Source organism: Haematobia irritans, chromosome 2 (assembly GCF_050003625.1).
Source record: "Haematobia irritans isolate KBUSLIRL chromosome 2, ASM5000362v1, whole genome shotgun sequence".
Lineage (NCBI taxonomy): Eukaryota > Metazoa > Arthropoda > Insecta > Diptera > Muscidae > Haematobia > Haematobia irritans.
In genome coordinates this window covers 81,630,968-81,656,723 of record NC_134398.1, presented here as the reverse complement: position 1 = coordinate 81,656,723, position 25,756 = coordinate 81,630,968, and the positions used below count along the sequence as shown (strand labels likewise).

General features: G+C 30.5%; 1 protein-coding gene and 1 long non-coding RNA gene across 4 annotated transcripts in view; one reads left to right on the top strand and one right to left on the bottom strand.

The window, feature by feature from the left end:
• The window catches only part of LOC142225614 (uncharacterized), a 47,767-nt gene extending 38,163 nt beyond the window's left edge, over positions 1-9,604 (top strand). For 2 of the 3 annotated variants that reach the window (XM_075295421.1, XM_075295419.1), the window contains 2 exons: positions 6,770-7,247; positions 7,302-9,604. In XM_075295421.1, coding sequence (XP_075151536.1) covers positions 6,770-7,247; positions 7,302-7,344 — 521 coding nt within the window. In that variant the 3' untranslated portion in view covers positions 7,345-9,604. The remainder of the gene's footprint in view (positions 1-6,769; positions 7,248-7,301) is intronic. The other variant, XM_075295420.1, reaches the window with a different exon arrangement.
• Positions 9,605-15,545: 5,941 nt separating this feature from the next.
• LOC142223393 (uncharacterized) lies at positions 15,546-16,030 on the bottom strand. Its single transcript, XR_012718714.1, has 3 exons — positions 15,960-16,030; positions 15,762-15,827; positions 15,546-15,633 (listed from the first exon to the last, which is right to left on the bottom strand). It is a non-coding gene; the product is annotated as an uncharacterized LOC142223393 (long non-coding RNA).
• Positions 16,031-25,756: the final 9,726 nt, after the last annotated feature.

Genomic DNA, 25,756 nt, shown 5'->3' with positions numbered 1-25,756 from the left:
ACCCAGCAAAAAAAGCGTCGCCAAAAAAGTAATGAAAATTTTCTTTTTGGATCCGGAAGTGGTGCACAATTGACGCAGAAGCGATGAATTTAACATGGGCTTGTCATAGGATGGAAGTCCTCCATTTCAACAGCCGTTTCACTGAATTTGCATCACTTCTTTAGGTGTGATCCGAATTCAATGTTTTGGATGTAAATTAAAAAATTCTTTGATATTTTGTCAAATAATTAATTTTTTATAATTTTTAATGGATTCTAACGCTTCTCGGAAACGTTTAACCTCAATTATTTTAAAAAATTCACAATTTTTCAGATTGGATTTAGCATTTTTTTCGACAAAATTTAAATAATTTGTACCATTTTATTAATTCTTACAAAAAAAGTTGAAATTACCCATTAAAAATATGAAAAAAGTATGTTATAAAAAATTGAATTAAAAGAACTTCCTGGGTAGTTAAAATAAAAAACATCATTGGGAGTGCATCTTCTTGAAGTGCTTTTAAAGTTGTGCCTTTGGAAGAACTTCCAATTTTTTTTGCTGGGTAATAGTTTATTTTGCACACACATTTTCCTGGAAATCAGACGGTTAAACCATGTTCTGTTGTGCCACAGTGACTCAGCGGTCATTTCCTATCGAGGAAATTGTATCGGAATCTGGAATAAAAGGGGCGTTAAATAGCTTTGGGCCATTCAAATCCCCCGGACCTGATGGAATTACTCCGGCGGAGTTACAAGCAGTGACTAAAAGAATTATCCCCTGGTTGACGGTGATATATGTATATAGGAATTTAGCATATATTCCAGAAAAGTGGAGGGAAACAAAAGTCGTTTTCATACCTAAAGCGGGAAAAGCCTCTCACTCGAGGGCGAAGGATTTCCGACCAATCAGCTTATCCTCATTCCTCCTTAAGACTCTGGAGAGGATGATAAACATTTATCTTAGAACTAGCGTCGATTCAAGTTTGCTCTCGAAACTACAGCATGCATACTCGAAGGGTAGTTCTTCTGAGACCGCTTTGCATGAACTAGTCAGCTTTATTGAAAGATCTCTATCTGTCAATGAAGACGCAATCGTGGCGTTTCTACACACAAAAAATGATCACCAAAATTTTTTCAATTAAACACTTAATTGAATTTGAAAACGGATTCAATTAATATGTTAATTGATTCAATTAATTATTTAATCAAATCCGAATAAAAACCAATTAAAAAAATGATTGATATTTGTCACGTTTCCAATTAAAATATTAATTGATTCAATCAATTTGTTAATCACTTCGGAAATAATTTTCAATTACAAACGTGATTGAAAATTTTTCCGTTTTCAATTACACATGTGATTGATCCAATCACCTTTGTGATTGAAATTGAATAATTTTGAGCAATGGAAAGAGCGAAAATAGAACAAGAGAATGCGTATTTATTCAAGAATGTGTGTTGGAGAGATCAGTCTGTGGAAGTAACTCGTAACGAACAGTTGGGTTTTTGTTTTTCGCGTAAATTGAAAAACATGATTGGCGACATTCTGTCTGCTGCATTCAAAATGTGTGCATAATTATTTTGAACGCAACAACAAATCATAGCAAAGGGTTGAAATAAATAAAGTGTGCAACAACAAACGGCCACGTGGTAAAGGTTTGAAATATATGAGAGAACGCATTTGAAATTACCTGTGTTTGTGTTTTGTGGTATTGTAAAAATGGAAAACAATCTACGTTTATTGGAGGTAAGAAATTGTGAAATGTGAATACCGTTTTCCATTGAAGCCTGTTTACATTAAACGGACTAAAATAATATATTTGTTATTAATTTATTTTAGTGACCAATTTTATTTCGTGAAATTGACCAATCAATCCCATCAAATCCCTCATTTTTATCAAATATAACATATAAAAATATGTTTGCAATAAAATAGTGGATACCGTATTGATCTTTTAAAATTATAAATTTTTTTCACTCCTAGTTTTCTTAAAACCAAGAGCGGTATGGGTTTGTTGGAAGATTCACCTTGAAGTTGCGAAGTGGCGTTGGTATTAAATTGCATTTTTGTTTTACCTGCCTTTTTCAGTTTGAACCCAAGTAGAGAGCAGTATATCTGTTATATAAACCAATGAGCTGAATTATGTAATGGTAAAAAAGTTCTTTCTTTTGGATTTAAAAATATGAAAAATATCCGAAAATAATAAAAATATTTATTTTCCATTTATATTTTTTTTCTATTTCCAGAATTTGCAAAGTATCAACAATATACCAAATATTACATTGCTTTCCCATTATTTTTGTCTTTGATTAGTTCAAATTTTAATAGACGATTTCAATGTGTGGACATTTTGGAAAGGAATTGTTACTAAAATTAAATTATCGAGCTCCTTAATACACCTTTTTATGCTAAAAGACTACAAATGCAAAAGAAGATTATAAATCTGCAACCTGGAACTAAGAATTGAACTTGATATTGTATGCAGGTATTGTTTAACAAAATTAACTTTTAATTGAACAAAATTAAATCCGAATTATTCTGTTTACTTTCAGAAAAACTAATTTAGCTTACAGGCTGCTGATTTATTGGAAATCTAGGCGCATCTACATATTAGAAGGAACATGCTAACATGATTATTATTATAAGGAAGATAATGATTTATATAATTTATTTTTCACCCTATAGTTGTTATTGATAGTGAATGTATTTGTAAGTTATGAACAAAACACAAATGACAAGAACCAAATTTATTTGTCTATTGCATAATTAAAAAAATAATAAAATATTAAATATGTTTTATAAGAAACACATATTTTCTTTTATTTCAAATAAAACTAAATGCGATTTTGGGGTCGCAATATATATATTTTTTGATCGAAATTTATAGCCCATTTCAATTAATTATTTAATTGAATGAATCAAATAGTTGATTGATTTTTGTCGCGAAATTAATTAAAATTTTAATTGATTCAATTAAAACTGTGATTGAATTTAATGTTAAAAATCAATCACGTTTTTAATTGATTCAATCACACAATTAATTGATTCCGTGACAAAAGTCAATTAAATTTTTAATTAAAAATAGTGTTGGTTTTCAAGCAAAATGGGTGATTGATACTATCATTTTCGTGATTGAAGACATTTCAATTAAAAAAATGATTGAATCCGCGATTTTCGTGATTGAAATCAAAAATTTTTTTTTGTGTGTAGACATCGGGGGCATTTAATAACGTCCATCCGAGCTCTATATTAAATGGACTGGCAACTCTGAATGTTGATCCAGGTAAACCTAGGCTGCTCAACTAGGACAAGCAAACATGTGAACAGAGGCACTCCCCAAGGAGGAGTTCTATCACTTCTTCTTTGGAATGTTTCCATAAACAACCTTCTGGTTTCCCTAAAAAAAGGAAGGACAAAAGCAGTAGTGGCATACGCAGACGATGTAGCTCTAGCAGTCAGGGGTAGTTCCCATCCACAATCAGAGATATTATACAGAGAGCCCTCCGGATGACTGACAAATGGGCGAAAGAGAATGGTCTTGGCGTAAATCCTGCAAAGACAGAATTAGTCATGTACTGCAAAGATCGCAAAACTCCCACGGTTAAGCCCGTATCCTTAGGGGGTATTGAAATTTCCTTTGGAGAATGTGCAAAATACCTTGGCGTTATTCTGGACAGGAAGCTGAACTTTAAGCTTAATATTGAAGAAAGAGCGAGAAAAGCCACTGTAGCTTTGTACTCGTGCAAAAAGGCAATAAGAAAAAAGTGCCAAAAATTGTGCATTGGCTATACACGGCAGTGGCTGGCCGGCGCTTCAGCAGCCGACAAGTTTAGACAAAGTTCAGCGTATGGCGTGCTTGTGGATCTCAGGCGCATTCAGTAAGACAGGAACAGATTTCCATAATGTCATGTTGCATCTATTGCTTTAGACATTTTGGCCAAACAGTCAGCTGCAACAACGGCTGCGTCGTTGCTCGAGCTATCGCTGTGGTCGGAAAAAATGTACTGCCACAGTTCGGTCCTCAAAATAAAGCCAGATGTGCCTAACGTAGTGTATTACACTTTGGCGAAACCACTTTTCTACAAAAAGTTTGAAACTCTAATTCCCAACAGTAAGGCGTGGTGTACACAGACCCCGGGGAATAAAAGATATCTAGATTTCTACACCGATCACTCCAAATTCGAAGGACAAGTGGGTTTCGGAGTAAATTCTAAAGATCTGGAACTTCGAATAGCGAAAAGATTACCTAGTCACTGTAGTGTTTTTCAGGCTGAAATATTAGCAATAAGAGATGTGGCGAATTGGCTGAGAAGTAATGTTCCAAAAATATTAGCATTAATATATACTCAGACAGTCAACCTGCAATGAGATCCTTGGACTATGTGTTCTTTAACTCGAAAACGGCCATCGACTGCCGCTACGAGATGGCTGAGCAGTACAATATTCACCTAATATGGGCCATAGAAACATACCGGGGAACTGCGAAGCAGATGAGTTAGCAAGGCTAGGAACTACCTTACATATTCCAGGGGAACTAGAATCTGTTGGTGTGTCTCTGGCTACCTGCAAGCTCTTACCGCGTGAGAAGGCTGTCATGATGGCATATGTTCGATGGGAGAATTGCAAGGGTTGTAACGACACCAAGCTAATATGGCCCCATTTAAACTTGAACCGCACACTAGATATGCTAGTGTTCTCAATACGTCAGATATCACTCCTGATATCTGATATAACGGGTCGCTGCCTGATAGGCGAGTTTGCAAAAACTATTGGTGCGAAGTATAATGACTACTGTATGAGCTGTCATGATGCGGAGGAAAAGGAATCAATTAAACACCTCTTATGTGAGTGTCCTACATTTTGTGTAAGGCGTAAGCGAATTTTGGGGGCATATAGGTTTAGATTGCTGGCGGACCTGCAAAACGTTAACTTAAGCAGTCTGTTAATGTTTTTGGAGCACTCTGGTTGGTTAAACAAAAAAAAAATAATAGTGAAGGTTCAGTGGTTAAAACTAGAAGTGTCCATACACCCAGAAAAAAGTGACTTCGAAACTAAAGGAAAAACTGTTTATCAATTTAGTTTAGCCATTTTATTTCCATTAAGTTAAATTTTTGTGTGAAATAATAAAATTTACTTGTTTCAGTAAAAAAAATCCTAAACTGAAAGCAGATAGGAATAGTTCATTAACTAGAATAAGGCATGGAATTTTACTAATATTGTTTTAATAAAGCATTCGTAAAAATAAACAAAAACCGAACTAAAGCCAAGTTTTCTCAAATTTAGTAAAATTTCTTATAAAACGATAATACTGACTTCCTTTATTATAGAAAGCTTATTATACATACGAATAACACTTGGCATAGAAAAATATTTTAGTTCATTCGTAGTAAGAAGTATTCAATCCTTTCAAAACTTAAGGAAACACACTTGTTAGAATATAGGAAATTTTCCTATATTTCTTTTATCTACCTGTAATCGATACCTGTTATCGATGTAATCGATATGTTTGCACGTGGCTTGTTTTTTTAGTTCGAATCGCATTGTTATGGTATACGGAGAGATTCTTAAAAAATAATATAGTAGAATAATATAATAAATAACAAATAAAATATATAAAATATTTGTTATTTTAAATTAGTGAGAAAATTTTTCGTTTTTTTTTCAAAATTATTGAACATAAATAACAAACAGTGAGTCTATCAATGTTCGTGATGGTGTCTAAAGAAAGAAAACAGCAACAGAATAACAACCCTTTCATTCGTCTTCATTTTGGAATCTTCAATTATCAGGTAACATTCGTACAGTGACGCTAAGCTTTTGTAAAAAAATGGGATATGATTTTTTATATTTGTAGGTATTGAAATTGTAAAAGGAGGACAAAATCGTTACACAGCATCTTATTAAAAGTGAAAGGAACAAGAAGAAGAAAAGCATTACGTTTTACAGTTGGTAACTTTACATGGAAATTGGAAATAGTGGAATAATAAATTGATATTTCAAGGCCAGTCGATGCTGTTAATTCTTAATAAATATATTTAATATATTAATAAAACATGTATTTTATTGAAGAAAAAATGCCTATATAAATAAATAAAACTGTATTTAAAAACGAAGGTAAGCAGTTCTAATTTTGAAGTAAAAGGTTTACTACAAATATGTAAGATTTGTCCAAATGAATGAAAAATGTTCAATAAAATCATTCCATATATGAATTCAATTGAGTTAATTTTTTTCATTCTGTAGTATAGTGGTACATAAATATAGGAAAATGTTAACTAATATATGGAATGCATTCTACCTAATTTCTACGAAAATCACATCGTTCAAACAAATAAAAATGTCTTTGGCGCTATACGAAGTTCAACTTTCCTCACAATGAGTACATTTTAACTTAAAGAAGTGGTCACTTTTTTCTGGGTGTACATAATAGGTACTTTTAGTTAAATGTGATATCAGAATGGACTGAATAGTCTAAGTGAGCCTGAAACTTAATCGGGCTGCCACTTTAACCTAACCTAACCTATTACACTTTCTAGGTTTATATTTTATTCGCTTCAACATATACAGCATAAAGTCATCCTTATACTTTCGTATATTCGTAAAATTTTCTTCGTAAAATTTACGAAAAAGACTGAAAATTTCGTTGTTTTAATGAAGAATTCACGAAGAATAGTTAATGAAAAATTCTTCGTAAAATTAACGAAGAGAATTCTTTCGGTGTACAATAAATAACAACTAGTCCTGGAATTACTCACGTACATTAATTTTGATCAATTTATATAATTTTTAGCCAAGGCATACTCAACAATCTATGCTCTGAAGCACCATATGCGATCGCATACAGGAGAAAGACCGTATGAGTGCAAATTTTGTGGTGATCGCTTTCTACGGCCTACCACATTAAAGAGCCATATGCGACGCCACACAGGTGAACGCCCCTATGGTTGCGAGATATGTGGCAAACGTTTCATACAACATTCTTCAATGGCAACGCATATGAAATTAAATCACATGGACAAAACTATATCATGTCCCTACTGCGAGAAAAAATATGCTCGACAGACCGATTTGAATGTTCATCTTTTATCCCATAGTGGAGATAAGCCGTTCGCATGTAAACAATGTTCCAGTCGCTTTACACGCCAATCGAATTTGAAGAAACACATGAATCAACAACATCAAAACCAAAGCGTTGAAGTGGACCGAGGAAAAAGGTACCAGACCCAAACTATATCTTCCATAGATGACACACCAATAAATCCGATGCGGTGAATATTCCTGACTTGTCATTAATTTATTTTCATTTCATTTTAATATTTCAGATCAACATCGACGATAATTGTGCCCCATTCGACACTTGATTGATATTTTTATTTCGAATGACCATCAATATGGCTTGAAAATATTCCAAATACGAGCTGAATTAAAATTATTATATTTAATTAATTATTATATCAATATTTTTTAAAATTTAATTGATCTATGTGAAATATGCTATTACATAAGAATATACCAGAAATCGGCTTGTTGTGCGCTCTAGTTTATAATTTATAATTATAACTGTGTTTTCGACGAATTCCTTAATTTGTTTCCATTTTACTCCCTTCAATCGGTTTAAATTTGGAATGTTTTCGACTCCCAAATGTTGGGACCTATATCTTGTAGATTTCGGTAATACCAAGCACTGATGTTTTCTGGGTTCATATCATAAATTAGACACATTGTGCAGATCGCTCCGAGATCTTTTGAAGATTTATGAATATATGAAAAATTGCATTTTTCCCGTTTCCAAAAGTTGTAAAGTGGTGTGTTTCCATTCAATAATTTTTCTTTGTGTGAGCCCAAAAATTTCGTTTATAAATAAAATTGGTTGATTGTATGCGTTGATGGCTATAGCCATATTTGTGTGTTGATGAAAATAAGAGCCCAGGAAAGAGTGTATTTGCTGACAAACAGTACGGTACGTGGTTCGATTCCCCGTCACGACAAAATATAAAATTAAAGAAGTAAGGAAAGTCTTTTTTTCGACTAGGCAGTAACGATTTTACAAGGAAAATGTGGTGTTTTGAACATTTTTACCGAAATCAGAAAAACATATATATGGGAACTATATCTAAATCTGAACCGATTTCAACCAAATTTGGCACACTTTACGGAACTATCAATTGCACTCCATGTGCAAAATTTAAAGCAAATCAATATTATAGCGAGTCATCATTGCTGACGGTTCAACCAACATTCGCAAATTTCTGACAAAAACTTGTAAGATAGTCATTGGTGGAAGATGGCTCAACATAAAGTTTCTCATATTTCCTGAAGACACTAATAACCGAACCCTACTTGGAACAAGCTCAAATTGTCCTAAATATGGGTCAGCGGTACTGGCATTTTGAAGGATGTCCATCCCAAGTTTTCGATTTTGAAGAAGAATGGCCCTTGGAGCTAAACTTGCTCGAAACCATTAAGGAAGTAGATTCACGACCCAAGCGTAAACCAGAGGTAGTTCCAACGGAACGGGCTGAATCAAAGTTTGTGACCCCTAAAAGCGTCTGCAAAAACTGACATATGTGTCGGATTTTGAGTCGTATGGTCCCTACAACCGTCCGCAGGCCGATTACTCTCCTCATTCTATTCAATACATTTTTAGAGATGCGATTCCCAATGACATGATAACTCCAGAAAGACCAAAGAAGATGGGTCTATTTAAGGGTGTAAATCCCATTATCGAGAATACCGAATATGAAGATCCTGGGTTTGTCCCACTTTACTTTCTACAGCATGAAATTGTCGAAACCCCCGTTAATGCTAATAATATTATTGGAGACCAACCATTACTTTTCTTTGATAGAATATCATGTAACTCGACTGTTGAAAACCAGGGGGAGAAACACCCGATGAAAATGAGCTCTTTAGATTTTAATTCCACAAACTCGAAATTATCGTTGAATGCATATTTGCAAAACCAAACTATGATCAAATATATGAAAAAGCAAAAGACCAAAACTGTTTGTATCCAACGACCTCAACAAGATTTCAGAATTAGTTCACTTGAAGTGGAAACCCAAGATTTAAACAATTCTGTAATTCCAAAATTTGTTTTACATAGAGTTGGCACATATGAAAACACATCTCCTGATAAACCGAATGTTCCTTTAGTGACTTACAACGCCTCATCTTTGAATAGTTTTAAGGAGTCTGCCAGCTATAATACTCCATCACCGTTTAAACTGATTAAGAGAAAAGGCCAAGAAAAGTTCAGTAAAGAAGTACCTTGTGTTGACGTGCTGCTTAATTTTTATTTTATGTTGTCTTGGTCTGCCTATAAAACCAAAGATTATAGATTTGAGGAAGATGGGAGATTGGCTTGCGTCATACCAAATGTTGCATTTACCAGATTAGTTTAATACATGTTTGTAATCTTTTAGTTGTTTTTAGTTTTTATTTTGCTCAGTAGCCAATCTCCCATCTTCTGTAATCTATAATCTTTGATAATAAGAACTATTAGTTTTTCATTCATTCTCTTTCAACATGTTATTCTCTTTCAATAGATAATATTTTCAAGCCTGTATGTATATAGCGGATTACTCAATAAATGAAAACTTCCTTGTGAATTTGAAATTGGAAACCATTGACTTATTCTTCCGAAAGGCTTTCCTATCGCCTGGCGCCCATTAAAATAAACAAACCAAAGCTTCAACTTGCTATATTTTAGTAATCTTCACTACTCTCCGCTACAAAAATTAAATAAATTCTGGCTTCTGGGGTCATATGAGTGTAAATCGGACGAAAGATATATCCCATAATATCTAAAACTGAACCGATTTCTTTTAAAATCAAATTCTGACTCAAAACACATTTGGCTAGATCGACTCAGGGGCCGACCCTGAGCAATATTGCCAAAGACACCATATGTCTATCTCGTCTCCTTCTGGGTGTTACAACAGTGCGGCGCAGGGTATTAAAAAAGAAAATATAAGATTGAATATTTTCTTTTGTATTGTATTATAAATTTATGTGGAAGAAGGGCATATATTGAAGAAGGTGCAAGTAGCCAGAAAATAAAACTAGTTTGTCAAACGAAATTTTTGACAAAGAAATATGGTTTCCCATTAGCTTTTCGCTGTAAGGAAGTTCGTTTGTAGCAAAAGTATATACTTTTTGTGATAACCGTTGATTCTCTTACAGGATGTAATGCAATTTCATAAGAACTAACTCAAAAAGAAATTTTTTTCCGATTCAATCACGAAATTAATTGATCCAATGTCTTCAATCACGAAAATGATACTATCAATCACAGTTTTAATTGGGCATCAAAACAATACTTGATTAAAAAATTAATTGATTTCAGAGCAAAAATCTCCAAAAAGGTGTGAGATAGAAGGTTGATTCAAATGGCACAAATGAGTACTGATATAGCACAAATTGACACAACATCCATTTTTTTCAAAATTTTAAATTTTGGCATTTTCCTATAATATATTTTGGAACTTTTTATACCCTCCACCATAGGATGGGGGTATATTAACTTTGTCATTCCGTTTGTAACAAATCGAAATATTGCTCTAAGACCCCATAAAGTATATATATTCTGGGTCGTGGTAAAATTCTGAGTCGATCTGAGCATGTCCGTCCGTCCGTCTGTTGAAATCACGCTAACTTCCGAACGAAACAAGCTATCGACTTGAAACTTGGCACAAGTAGTTGTTATTGATGTAGGTCGGTTGGTATTGCAAATGGGCCATATCGGTCCACTTTTACGTATAGCCCCCATATAAACGGGCCCCCAAATTTGGCTTGCAGACCCTCTAAGAGAAGCAAATTTCATCCGATGTGTTAGTATATGGTCTCTAACAAGCATGCAAAAATTGGTCCACATCGGTCCATAATTATATATAGCCCCCATATAAACCGATACCCCGATTTGGCTTTCGGAGCCTCTAAGAGAAGCAAATTTCATCCGATCCGGCTGAAATGTGGTACATGGTGTTAGTATATGGTCTCTAATGACCATGCAAAAATTGGTCCACATCGGTGCATAATTATATATAGCCCCCATATAAATCGATCACCAGATTTGACCTCCGGAGCCTCTTGGAAGACCAAAATTCATCTGATTCAGTTGATATTTGGTACGTGGTGTTAATATATGGCCTCAAACACCCATGCAAAAATTGGTCGAAATCGGTCCATAATTATATATAGCCTCCATATAAACCGATCCCCAGATTTGACCTCCGGAGCCCCTTGGAAGAGCAAAATTCATCCGATTCGGTTGAAATTTGGTACGTGGTGTTAGTATATCCAACAACCATGCAGGAATTGGTTCATATCAGTCCATAATTATATAGCCCAGATTTGACCTCCGGTGCCTTTTGGAGAAGCAAAATTCATCCGATCTGGTTGAAATTTGGTACGTGGTAGTAGTATATGATATTTAACCACAATACCAAAAGTGGTCCATATCGGCGACCTCCATATTTCAATTCTGGCTACCTACGTACCGTGCAAAAGTTCATATCGATTCGTAGTTATTTGTAGACTTACCTACATACCTTTTTGGTCTAATATATACCGCGTATGGACTAACTCACAATTTAGAAAACGATTTAAGATACCACAACCCAAGTAATTCGATTGTAGATGACAGTCTTTCATAGAAGGTTCCACGCAATCCATGGTGGAGGGTACATAAGATTCGGCCTGGCCGAACTTATGGCCATATATACACAGAAAAAAAAATGTCTCGTAAAATTAAGAAGATTTTTACAATAATTTATTACAAGAATTTTCCAGAACTTTAGTTCATTTTTCGTATCTTGAACGAAAATTAACTACTCGAAAGGAAATTTTACAAATTCTAAGTAGCAATCGTTTAGTTCATGGCCTACAAAATACGATGGAAATTTCCTTAAAAAATTTCTTAGCTGGTAGTTAAAAATTCGTTTGTCATGCTATAAAACTACTTCTGAAATGTAAAGTATTTTCTAAATAATAAGTGCAATTTACTATAAGACTTTTTTGTATGAGAAAATATTTTTTTACGAAAAATGAACTTGAAAGTGGATAGGAATTTCTTACTTACAATTCCTATAGTTAATAATTGTTTGTAAAAAATTACCCAATGAAATATTTTTAGTTCACATGTAATTAAATTTATAGACATTTTCGTCAAAAATGGTAGATAACATTTCATGAAAATTTTGCAAATTTTAAGTTAAACGTTTCATCGCTCATAAACTGGCGTGCCTTTATGAATATTATTCTTAGAGTAAATTGTCAGCAGATGCGATGAACTAATGCATAGTACAGAGATCTTTATCGGAATAGTGGAATGTGATTAATGTAAAGATGATGTTACTTGAGTTTTGTTGTGTATACATGAGCGTGGGGTTGTTTTTATTTTTGTTCATTTAGTGGCTTGTGTGTGTGTGTTTGTTATTCGTTGATGGTTTTTGGCCGGATGAGGTGTTGTTTTCAATAAAGGCACATGTGTTTTTGTTGTTGTAGGAATGTTTTGGCTTTGCTTGGTTTTGTTTGGCATGCTTCAGTTGTATAGTTGGCGTGGGCTGTTGCATCTTTTAAGTAGGTATGCAACAAGGGAATATAAAGGCATGGAATATTTTGGATTTTTGAGTCATATATTGGTGTTTGTTTATTAAACCTTTTAAATGAAAGTTATTAATATTTTATCGGTAGTTTAGAAAAAAGTTATTAAGAATATTTAGTAAAATATGTTGAAATTGAAAGTGTATTGAAATTTTCATTATTCAATGTAAAAAATTAATATTCAATTCCAGATGAATTTGGAAAATTTTTGTAATATCTCGGCGTATAGTTTATTCATAAATTGGTAAGTATTTTTTTAATATGGCTTTCTTTTGAAAAGAATATTTTTTATGTATATAATTTTTTTTTTATTTTTTTTTTTTTGGATACCAGTTTAATGGTTTTCTTTGTTGTAAAAGCAATATTTAGTTTCAGAGCAACTCCAGACGGATTCAAACAAATTTAAAAAGGTAGAGAATTGGTAAGTTTTCTTTTAAAAAATGGCTTTCTTTCAACTAGAATATTTACGTTTTTATGACCTTTTTATCATCAAAATTACAGGTTTTTAATATCTTATTTTAGTATTTCTTTAATAAAATTTTTTGGAAACCAATGTAATATTTTTAATGTAAAAACAAATATTTAATTTCAGAATAACCACTTAAAAATTTGGACAAATTTTTAGTACTCCTTTGCCTGTAATTTAATAGTGAATTGGTAAGTTTTCTTTAACTTTCTTTTAACCCTGGACAGCCATCCTTATATTTTGTACATTAACGTCATCCTTCGTCATTTTGACTACGGCTGATTTCAAGACGATATAATTTTCATCGTGAGCGAAAAAGTGAACCAAACTTGCATTTATTTTCTTATACAATTTGGTTTTAAGTAGTATAAAACAAAAATTCATAAAACGGTCGAATTAGTATAACTTAAATTTACCATTTCCCAATAGACTAAAATGCATTTTAAATCGAAAATGAAATTACGTGTCGTCATTTTGATGACTGTCTAGGAATATCAAGAATATTTGGTTTTTTATGCATATTATTATTTTTTCGTTAGATTTTTTGAAAAGTTATTTAATAATTTTATTTAATATTTAATTTCAGAGTAACCCAAATAAATTTGGACAACTTTTTATATTTCCCCTCAGCGTACAATTTAATAGAGAATTGGTAAGTTTTATATTAAAACTTTGGCTTTCTTTCAACTAGAATATTTATTTTATTATATCTTTCACATCGATAACAACACAGTTTTATGAGTTTATTTAGAATACTTCATTATTTCTCTAATTGTTTCAGGTACAAATTTTATGAGATACGTTTTCCAAAGAAAAGTTGAATTCCTTACACCATTTGATAAAATGCCCCAAATATGGTAAGTTACAAGCTAAAATGAAGAATTAAAAATAATATTTCATTACATGGTACTAATTTTTAACAATTTTCATTATTGTTTCCATTTTTTCCAGCAAGATATGTGAAAAAATTACCTACGATGAATAAAAAAAGGATAAGTCAAAATGTCCAAACAGCGGGTTCAAATAAACTACTCTCTTTTCCATGTGGTCATAATTTTTATTCACAAAAAACATTGTATTAAGAACTTTCATCATAAGTTTTTATAATAAAGTACTTTTGCTTAAAGATAGTTTAATTTTAATGTATGAAAATTCTCATAATAGTAAAACGGTTTGTTGTTCCTTTAATTATTTAATTTCTCTATACTGTGGAATGATTGATTTAAAAATAGTCTAGTCGTCGACATTTTAAAGAGACTGTTAACCAATTTTTATTATCGGGTTTCCCACAAAATAAGCAAGTAAACCAAAATAATACTGACTTTTTAACTTGGTAGGTGTATACAAATCTTATGGTGTTGTAAAAATGAACTAAACTACAATGTTATAGATGAACTAAAATTTAAGAAAATTATAAACTAGACAAGTTGAAAAAAATCTTAAGGGGTTAATCATGGTCAATATTACTACAGTTTAGTTCATTTTGCAATGGAAAAGGGTTCACTGTTTTTTCAGTGTACTTGTTTTAAAATTAAATTGGAATTTTCTCCAGAACGGCTTGAGATAGAAAGTTAATTTGAACGGCACAAATAAGCAAAAGGGGACAACAGTTTAATACAATAGGGCTGTTTTCTTTTTGCACTGGATACAACATTTGTATGCGCTATCCAGAACATCGTTGCACTGGTGTTCTATCCAGAACATCTCACCAGTGCAAGTCGCGCCGATCTTGCCAGATTGCCTTTTGATAAAGTGACGCTTCATCGATTCACAATAGCACTTTATTGTGACTAATTTATCGAAAAACATGTAATTCAAAGTGGTATAGTGTCATAAATAATCGCACACTGAAAAAACAGTGAACCCTTTTCCATTGCAAAATGAACTAAACTGTAGTAATATTGACCATGATTTAGCCCTTAAGATTTTTTTCAACTTGTCTAGTTTATAATTCTCTTAAGTTTTAGTTCATCTATAACACTGTAGTTTAGTTCATTTTTACAACACCATAAGATTTATATACCCCTACCAAGTTAAAAAGTCAGTATTATATTGGTTTACTTGCTTATTTTTTGGCAAACCCGATAATAAAAATTGGTTAACAGTCTCTTTAAAATGTCGACGACTAAACTATTTTTAAATCAATCATTCCACAGTACAGAGAAATTAAATAATTAAAGGAACAACAAACCGTTTTACTATTATGAAAATTTTCATACATTAAAATTAAACTTTCTTTAAGCAAAAGTATTTTATTATAAAAACTTATGATGAAAGTTCTTAATACAATGTTTTTGTGAATAACAATTATGACCACGTGGAACAGAGAGTAGTTTATTTGAACCCGCTGTTTGGACATTTTGACTTATCCTTTTTTTTATTCATCGTAGGTAATTTTTTCACATATCTTGCTGGAAAAAAATGGAAACAATAATGAAAATTGTTAAAAATTAACACCATGTAATGAAATATAATTTTAATTCTTCATTTTAGCTTATAACTTACCATATTTGGGGGCATTTTATCGAATGGTGTAAGGAATTCAACTTTTCTTTGGAAAACGTATCTCATAAAATTGGTACCTGAAACAATTAGGAAATAATGAAGTATTCTATATAAACTCATAAAACTGTGTTGTTATCGATGTGAAGGATATAATAAAATAAATATTCTAGTTGAAAGAAAGCCAGAGTTTTAATATAAAACTTACCAATTCTCTATTAAATTGTACGCTGAGGGGAAATATAAAAAGTTGTCCAAATTTATTTGGGCTATTCTGAAATTAAATATTTATTTTTTACATTAAATAAAATTATTAAATAGGTTTCCAAAAAATCGAATGAAAAAAATAATATTATGCATAAAAAACACAAATATTCTGGTTAAAAGAAAGTTAAAGAATCCTTACCAATTCACTATTAAATTACAAGCAAAGGAGTACCAACATTTTTTTCAAATTTTTAAGGGGTTATTCTGAAATTAAATATTTGTTTTTTTACATTGAAATATTACATTGGTTTCCAAAAAAATTGATTAAAGAAATACTAAAATAAGGTATTAAAAACCTATAATTTTGATGATAAAAAGGTCATAAAAACGTAAATATTCTAGTTGAAAGAAAGCCAAATTTTAAAAGAAAACTTACCAATTCTCTATTTTCGAACCCATCTGGAATTGCTCTGAAATTAAATATTGCTTTTACAACAAAGAAAAACATTAAACTGGTTTCCAAAGAAAAAAATAATTAACAAATAATAATATACATACAAAATATTATTTTTAAAAGAAAGTCATATTAAAAAAAAAAACAATACTTACCAATTTATGGCTAAACTATACGCTGAGATATAACAAAAATTGTCCAAATTCATCTGGAATTGAATATTAATTTTTTACATTGAATAATAAAAATTTCAATACACTTTCAATTTCAACATATTTTCCAAAATATTCTTAATAACTTTTCTCGAAACTACCGATAAAATATTAATAACTTTCATTTAAAATGTTTAATAAACAAACACCAATATATGTCTCAAAATTCCACAATATTCCATGCCTTTATATTCCCTTGTTGCATATTAAAAGATGCAACAGCCCACGCCAACGCCAACTATACAACTGAAGCATGCCAAACAAAACCAAGCAAAGCCAAAACATTCCTACAACAACAAAAACACATGTGCCTTTATTGAAAACAACACCTCATCCAGCCAATAAACCATCCAAGAATAACAAACACACACACACAAACCACTAAATGAACAAAAATAAAAACAACCCCACGCTCATGTATACACAACAAAACTCAAGTAACATCATCTTTACATTAATCACATTCCACTATGCCGATAAAGATCTCTGTACTATGCATTAGTTCATCGCATCTGCTGACAATTTACTCTGAGAATAATATTCGTAAAGGCACACCAGTTTATGAACGATGAAACGTTTAACTTAAAATTTGCAAAATTTTCATGAAATGTTATCTACCATTTTTGACGAAAATGTCTATAAATTTAATTACATGTGAACTAAAAATATTTCATTGGGTAATTTTTTACCAACAATTATTAACTATAGGAATTGTCAGTAAGAAATTGCTATCCACTTTCAAGTTCATTTTTCGTAAAAAAATATTTTCTCATACAAAAAAATCTTATAGTAAATTGCACTTATTATTTAGAAAATACTTTACATTTCATAAGTAGTTTTATAGCATAACAAACGAATTTTTAACTACCAGTTAAGAAATTTTTTAAGGAAATTTCCATCGTATTTTGTAGGCCATGAACTAAACGATTGCTACTTAGAATTTGTAAAATTTCCTTTCGAGTAGTTAATTTTCGTTGAAGATACGAAAAATGAACTAAAATTCTGGAAAATTCTTGTAATAAATTATTGTAAAAATCTTCTTAAATTTACGAGACACTTTTTTTTCTGTGCAGCAGTAAATATTTATTACTAATTGGAGCATTTCATACATTAAAAATGCAAGATTTCACTTCTTTTCTGTGATTGTTTTTCAACAGCTGATGACAATGTTGCATATTTTTGGAGATGTCCTGGATAAACGAGTACTCTGTTTTCTTTTAGTCCTTCACGGCTTTATTAAAATATCCGAAATTCGAAGATTGCGATTCTAGGAATGCAATAATGCACTCGGCTAGTCCAGCTCAGAACAACTTTCAAAATTTAGAAAATGGCGATTGTGGCAATTTTTTTTTTCGAAAAAGTTTTTTCCAAATATCTTGGTTATTTGATAAAATGTTAAAATACAAATTGCAGCACAAATCAGCACAACTTTTAAATGTTTAGAAAACACATTTCTACACGCAAAAAATAATTCTTTCCTCCCAAACGAAATTTTAGACAAACAAAGTTCGTTTCTCATTTACTTTTCGTTCTAAAGAAGTTTATTTGGAAGAAAAGCATATAATTTTTGTGATAAACGTCTTTTCCAGGATATACAAACAATTTCATAAAGACTAACTCAAAAAAACAATCTTTTCTGCTAATTGCATTTTCCCTCACATCTTTCTCACTTCCAAGAGGTTTTTTAATTCTTAGCACCTTTTTCTGTAATACAAATAATGTAGAAGAAATTATTCAATTTTATAATTTTTTTAAATTTTACCTTTCGCCTGGACGGAGAATCGAACCGCGGTCCATGCTATTTGTAAGCCAACACACTATCCACTGAGCTATGTAGCTGTTATTGTCATAAGTTATATTTATATAGCATACGCCCACGAGCCGATTAAACTAACTTTATTTTATAGAAAAACATACATTTAGTTGGACACCGTGGAGCAGTGGTTGCTATGTCCGCCTTGCATGCCAAGGGTCGTGGGTTCGATCCCTGCTTCGACCGAACACCAAAATGTTGTTTGTTTTGTTTGTTTACATATATTGTTTGTTTACATATATTACTACGAACTGTAAAATGTGTCTTATTAAAGACTTAAAGTCAAAAAAGTAGTGCTTGATATAAACGAAATGGACTGTGTTGTTGGTTGTTTTTTTTTTTATTGAAAAAATAAAAATTTTCTAACAAACGAATTCTTTTGGTGATTAAAGTTTAAAATTTACGAAGCAATTCAAAAAACTCTAACAAAAGAAACAGGTTTTCGGTACACGTTTTCCAAACTTTTTTTTTTCTTTGCGTATATACGTAACCTATAAAAATACCTTTTTCCCAGCAAAAAAGTAAAAAAAAATTGAATGATCAGCAATAACATACAATAATTTATTCCGACACTTTACATAATTGTGAATACGTGTTCCTCAAGATCGTGCGTCTAAGGGTATTCCAACAGAACACATTTAAAATACAGAGTGACCATTTTATTAAAACTGTTAACATAAATTTGTTTAAACCTGCCATTGTAGACAAAGCGTTAAATCACATATGTCATTATATAATAATTATAATTATTTATAATAATAATTATTGTTTTTGTAACATTGTGTTTTTTTTCACAACGACAAAATACACTGTTTTCGCGACAATTACATGCACTAGATGAGCATTAAATGGATGCGGCAACAATGTCGAAAAATTTTTTTGTGCGTGCAGTATCCGCCAGCAATATATACGTTCTGACTATAATAGATCGATTTACTAGGTGGCCTGAAGCGTATCGTATAATGGATTTATCTTTACACCGAAAAAAAAGTTTACTATTTTTTATGAAAAATGAACTAACCCATAGTAAGAATGACCATGATTTGGCGCCAAAGATTTTTTTCATCTAGATAAGTTCATGATTTTCTTATAAATTAGTTCATGTATTGCATCGTATTTTAGTTCATTATTACTATGCTGTGGGAAGAATATATTTAAACTCATTCAAAATATTCCTGCTATCTGGAAAAATTAACAATTTTTTGGGAAACCTGTATTAAGAAATTGGTTTGAAATAAACTGTTTGTCAGTATAATTTTCAAAAAAGTAGAGAAATTGAGGAATCAAAGGTACAACAAGCCTGTATACAACTAAGAAATTTTTCGTACAAAACAAGTCAATTTTCAATAACCACCAGTATTTTATTTTAAAAACTTACTATTATATTACACAAAACTACGGCTTATGATATACAATAAAGGAAATATTTTTATTCGTACACACAAAAAATTTTTTTTCTGATTCAATCACGAAATTAATTGATTCAATTAATTCTTTAATTGAAATGTCTTCAATCACGAAAATTATAGTATCAATCACAGTTTTAATTGGGCATAGAAAAAATTCTTGATTAAAAAAATTAATTGATTTCATTACCAAATTTCAATTAATTGTTTAATTGATTCAATTAAAAATTTAATTGATGTTGATTGCAAAACTCAATTAATTGTGTAATTAAAAAAGGTAACTATTTTCAATTACATTCTGAATTGGCTCAGAATTTTTATTTGGATTAACAATTGATTGTTTGAAAACAACAAATTTAATTAAAAATTTAAAAAAATATTCATCACTTTTTTAACTGACTTAGTCTTCCGAATTTGAATGAAAGTTAATTGTATCAATTAAATTTTTAATTAAAAATTTTTAAATTTTCAATCATTGACTAAATTAACTTAATGTTTCTATCTTGATTAAAAAGTTAATTGTACCAATTAATTTATTAATTGAAAAAAAATTTCAACTTCAATTAACTTTTTAATTGGAAATATTTTGGTGATATTTTTTTCTGTGTACGTTGGATGCAGTTACTTGTCGCTAGTTAGTAATTGCTTCTTCAAAAGGGTAATATTCTATGTTATTAGGACTAAACTAATTAATAAATGTGGCATAAGATGCTATATTCATTGAATTGTTGTCCAATTTCATCAATTTTGGCTAACTTTTGTTGGGCGGATTTGTCTTATAAGCATCTGAAATTGCAAAGTTATACAAAATATAAGAAAAATATCGTTCATATTGATTTTTAACTTACGGTTTCAAGAGTATTTCCTAGAGCCAATAAGGATATCAGCTATGTTAGCATTAAACAGTAAGAATATTAAAAAAAAATACCATTACAAGACCTGTCTACCTGCAAGTGAAAATAATTATTTTAATAAATTGAAATTTTGGTTTTATTAAAAACGGACAAAATACCGTTTATAGAAAAACTTACCACATTCAAAAATCCATCCAGTAGGTACATTATTGGAATCATATCCATGGACTAATAGGACGTTTTTGAAATTATTGTCAGAATATATTTGAAATAAAAAATATTATAAAATTAGACATAATTTCCACTTGTCAGTATAGCATTTAGTATTTAAGGTGGATATTAAGTTCGAGTTTAGAGGCTAAAATCGCAATTTTCTTGATAAGTTTTCTTTAATAATCCATTAAAAAAAATAATCTTTATAAAAAACTTGGTTTGGGCTATTCTCCATCAAGTTGTATTTAAATTTTTATCGAAGACGTATAATTTTATACTTTTCTCTGTGATTTATTTTTAATTTTAGCGGCTAAACTCGAACTTAGTACTCAACTGTGGGAATTGCTGTAACATAAAAACCAGTAAGGAAAGTCTAAAGTCGGGCGGGGCCGACTATATTATACCCTGCACCACTTTGTAGATCTAAATTTTCGATACCATATCACATCCGTCAAACGTGTTGGGGGCTATATATAAAGGTTTGTCCCAAATACATACATTTAAATATCACTCGATCTGAACAGAATTTGATATACTTCTACAAAATCTATAGACTCAAAATTTAAGTCGGCTAATGCAATAGGGTGGAACACAATGTTAGTAAAAAAATATGGGAAACATTTAAATCTGAAGGAATTTTAAGGAAAATTCGCAAAAGTTTATTTATGATTTATCATCATTTTTACAACTTTTCGACTATGCAGTGCCGATTTTACAAGGAAAATGTTGGTATTTTGACCATTTTTGTCGAAATCAGAAAAACATATATATGGGAGCTATATCTTAGTCGTAACCGATTTCAACCAAATTTGGTACGCATAGCTACAATGATAATTCTACTCCCTGTGCAAAATTTCAACTAAATCGGAGTTAAAAATTGGCCTCTGTGGTCATATGAGTGTAAATCGGGGGAAAGCTTTATATGGGAGATATATCCAAATCTGAACCGATTTCAAGCAAATTTGGCACGCATAGTAACAATGCTAATTCTACTCCCTATGCAAAATTTCAACTAAATCGGAGCAAAAAATTGGCCTCTGTGGGTAAATGAGTGTAACTCGGGCGAAAGCTATATATGGGAGCTATATCTAAATCTGAACCGATTTTGCTGATATTTTGCAAGTTTTTCGAGAGTCATAAAATATTCGGATGTACGGAATTTGAGGAAGATCGGTTGATATACACGCCAATTATGACCAGATCGGTGAAAAATATATATGGCAGCTATATCTAAATCTGAACCGATTTTTTCCAAAATCAATAGGGATCGTCTTTGAGCCGAAACAGGACCCTATACCAAATTTTAGGACAATCGGACTAAAACTGCGAGCTGTACTTTGCACACAAAAATACATCAACAGACAGACAGACAGACGGACAGACAGACGGACAGACAGACAGACGGACATCGCTAAATCGACTCAGAATTTAATTCTAAGCCGATCCGTATACTAAAAGGTTGGTCTATGATTACTCCTTCTTGGCGTTACATACAAATGCACAAACTTATTATACCCTGTACCACAGTAGTGGTGAAGGGTATAAATATAGATTCAAAAAAATGGTTGCATCTCCAACCTATGATCCAGATGTAGAATAAATATAGATCATCCTATTACCACTCATGTTGTATATTTTTTATGTAAATCAATTAAAAATCCGCACTAATTTTAAACTATTAACAGAAATATACACTCAAAAAACAGTGAACCCTTATCCATTGCAAAATGAACTAAACTGTAGTAATATTGACCATGATTTAGCCCTTAAGATTTTTTTCAACTTGTCTAGTTTATAATTCTCTTAAATTTTAGTTCATCTATAACATTGTATTTTAGTTCATTTTTACAACACCATAAGATTTATATACCCCTACCAAGTTAAAAAGTCAGTATTATATTGGTTTACTTGCTTATTTTTTGGCAAACCCGATAATAAAAATTGGTTAACAGTCTCTTTAAAATGTCGACGACTAAACTATTTTTAAATCAATCATTCCACAGTACAGAGAAATTAAATAATTAAAGGAACAACAAACCGTTTTACTATTATGAAAATTTTCATACAATAAAATTAAACTTTCTTTAAGCAAAAGTACTTTATTATAACAACTTATGATGAAAGTTCTTAATACAATGTTTTTGTGAATAAAAATTATGACCACGTGGAACAAGAAAGTAGTTTATGTTAACTCGCTTTTTGGACATTTTGACTTTTCCTTAGTTTTTTATTCATCGTAAGTATATTTTTGACATATCTTGCTGGAAAAATGGAAGGAATAATGAAAATGGTTAAAAATTAACATGTAATAAAATATAATTTTTTAGCTCTTTAAATTAGCTTGTAACTTACCATATTTGGGGGCATTTTATTAAATGGTGTAAGGAATTCAACTTTTCTTAGATAAACGTACCTCATAAAGTTTGTACTTGAAACAATTAGAGAAATAATGAATTAAGCAATATATTAACTCATAAAATTGTGTTGTTATCGATGTGAAGGACATTATACAATAAATATTCTTGTTAAAAGAAAGCCAAAGTTTTAATATAAAACTTACCAATTCTCTATTACATTGTACACTGAGGTTAAAAAGTTATCGAAATTCATTTGGGGTTACTCTGAAATTAAATATTTATTTTTTACATTAAATAAAAAACATTAAATTGCTTTCCAAAAATCTAATTAAAAAAATAATATGCATAAAAAAGTAAATATTCTGGTTAAAAGAATGTTAAAGAAAGCTTACCAATTCATAAAAATGTTGTTATTTTGAAATTAAATATTTGTTTTTTACATTAAAAATATTAAATTGGTTTCCAAAAATATTTGATTGAAATAATACTAAAATAAGGTATTAAAAACATGTAATAAAATATAATTTTTTAGCTCTTTAAATTAGCTTGTAACTTACCATATTTGGGGGCATTTTATTAAATGGTGTAAGGAATTCAACTTTTCTTAGATAAAGGTACCTCATAAAGTTTGTACTTGAAACAATTAGAGAAATAATGAATTAAGCAATATATTAAGTCATAAAATTGTGTTGTTATCGATGTGAAGGACATTATACAATAAATATTCTTGTTAAAAGAAAGCCAAAGTTTTAATATAAAACTTACCAATTCTCTATTACATTGTACGCTGAGGTTAAAAAGTTATCGAAATTCATTTGGGGTTACTCTGAAATTAAATATTTATTTTTTACATTAAATAAAAAACATTAAATTGCTTTCCAAAAATCTAATTAAAAAAATAATATGCATAAAAAAGTAAATATTCTGGTTAAAAGAATGTTAAAGAAAGCTTACCAATTCATAAAAATGTTGTTATTTTGAAATTAAATATTTGTTTTTTACATTAAAAATATTAAATTGGTTTCCAAAAATATTTGATTGAAATAATACTAAAATAAGGTATTAAAAACATGTAATTTTGATAATAAAAAGGTCATAAAAACGTAAATATTCTAGAGAGTAAATTTTTAAAAGAAAACTTAACACTTCTCTATTAAATTATACGCTGAGGAGAAATATAAAAATTTGCCCGAATACATCTGGGGTTTCTCTTAAATTAAATATTTTTTTACAACAAAGAAAAACATGAAACTGGTTAAAAAATAACAATAATAATAATAATTAGCAAATAATAATATACATAAAGAATATTATTTTTTTAAAAGAAAACCACACTTACCTATGTATGGTTAAACTATACGCTGGGGTGTAACAAACAATTTTCCAAATTCATCTGGAGTTACTCTGAAATTGGATATTTATTTTTTACATTGAATAATAAAAATTAAATTAGATAAATATACTTTCCATTTCACCATTTTTTCCTAAATATTGAACATTATTAATAACTTTTTTCTAAGCCACCGATCATCACTTCGCCATTGTACACCTCATCGCTAAAATATTAATAATTTTCATTTAAAAGTTTTAATAAACAAACACCGATATATGTCTCAAAAAAACCAAAATATTCCATACCTTTATATTCCCTTGTTACATACTTGCTAAAAAGGTGCAACAGCCCACGCCAACGCCAACTATACAACTGAAGCATGCCAAACAAAACCAAGCAAAACCAAAACATTTCTACAACAACAAAAACACATGTGCCTTCATTGAAAACAACACCTCATCCAGACAAATAAACCATTCGCGAATAATCAACACACACACACACAAACCACTGAAAGAACAAAAATAAAAACAACCCCACGCTCAGATATACACAACATCCCCATCACTCGCTACCATTTCTCATTATTGCATTGCATGCTCTCACTCTCAAAAAAAAATTCAAATAACATCATCTTTACATTAAACATATTCCACTTTGACGAGAAAGATCTCTGTACTATGCATTAGTTCATCGCATCTGTCCACAATTTACTCTAAAAACAATACTCTTAAATGCATATCAGTATAAGAACGATGAAACGTTTAACTTAAAATTAGCAAAAACTTCATGAAATGATATCTACCCATTTTTGACGAAAGTGTCTATAAATTTAATTACATGTGAACTAAAAATATTTCATTTAGAAATGTTGTACCAACTATTATTAACTATAGGAATTGCCAGTAAGAAATTGCTATCCGCTTTCAAGTTCAATTTTCGTAAAAAAATATTTTCTCATACAAAAACTCTTTATAGTAAATTACACATATTATTTAGAAAGTATTTAATATTTCATAAGTAGTTTTATAGTATGACGAAAGAATTTTTAACTACCAGTTAAGAAAATTTTTAAGGAAATTTCCATCGTATTTTGTAGGCTATGAACTAAACGATTGCTACTTAAAATTTGTAAAATTTCCTTTCGAGTATTTAATTTTCGTTAAATATACGAAAAATGAACTAAAATTCTGGAAAATTCTTGTAATAAATTATCGTAAAAATCTTCTTAAATTTACGAGACACTTTTTTTTCTGTGTACAGTTCCTTAATCTGTTATTTGTTTTTATCAATAAAAAACGTTTTTGGTTTCTCTAACATCACATCATTCACTTCTCATTTTCTAAAACGTTTC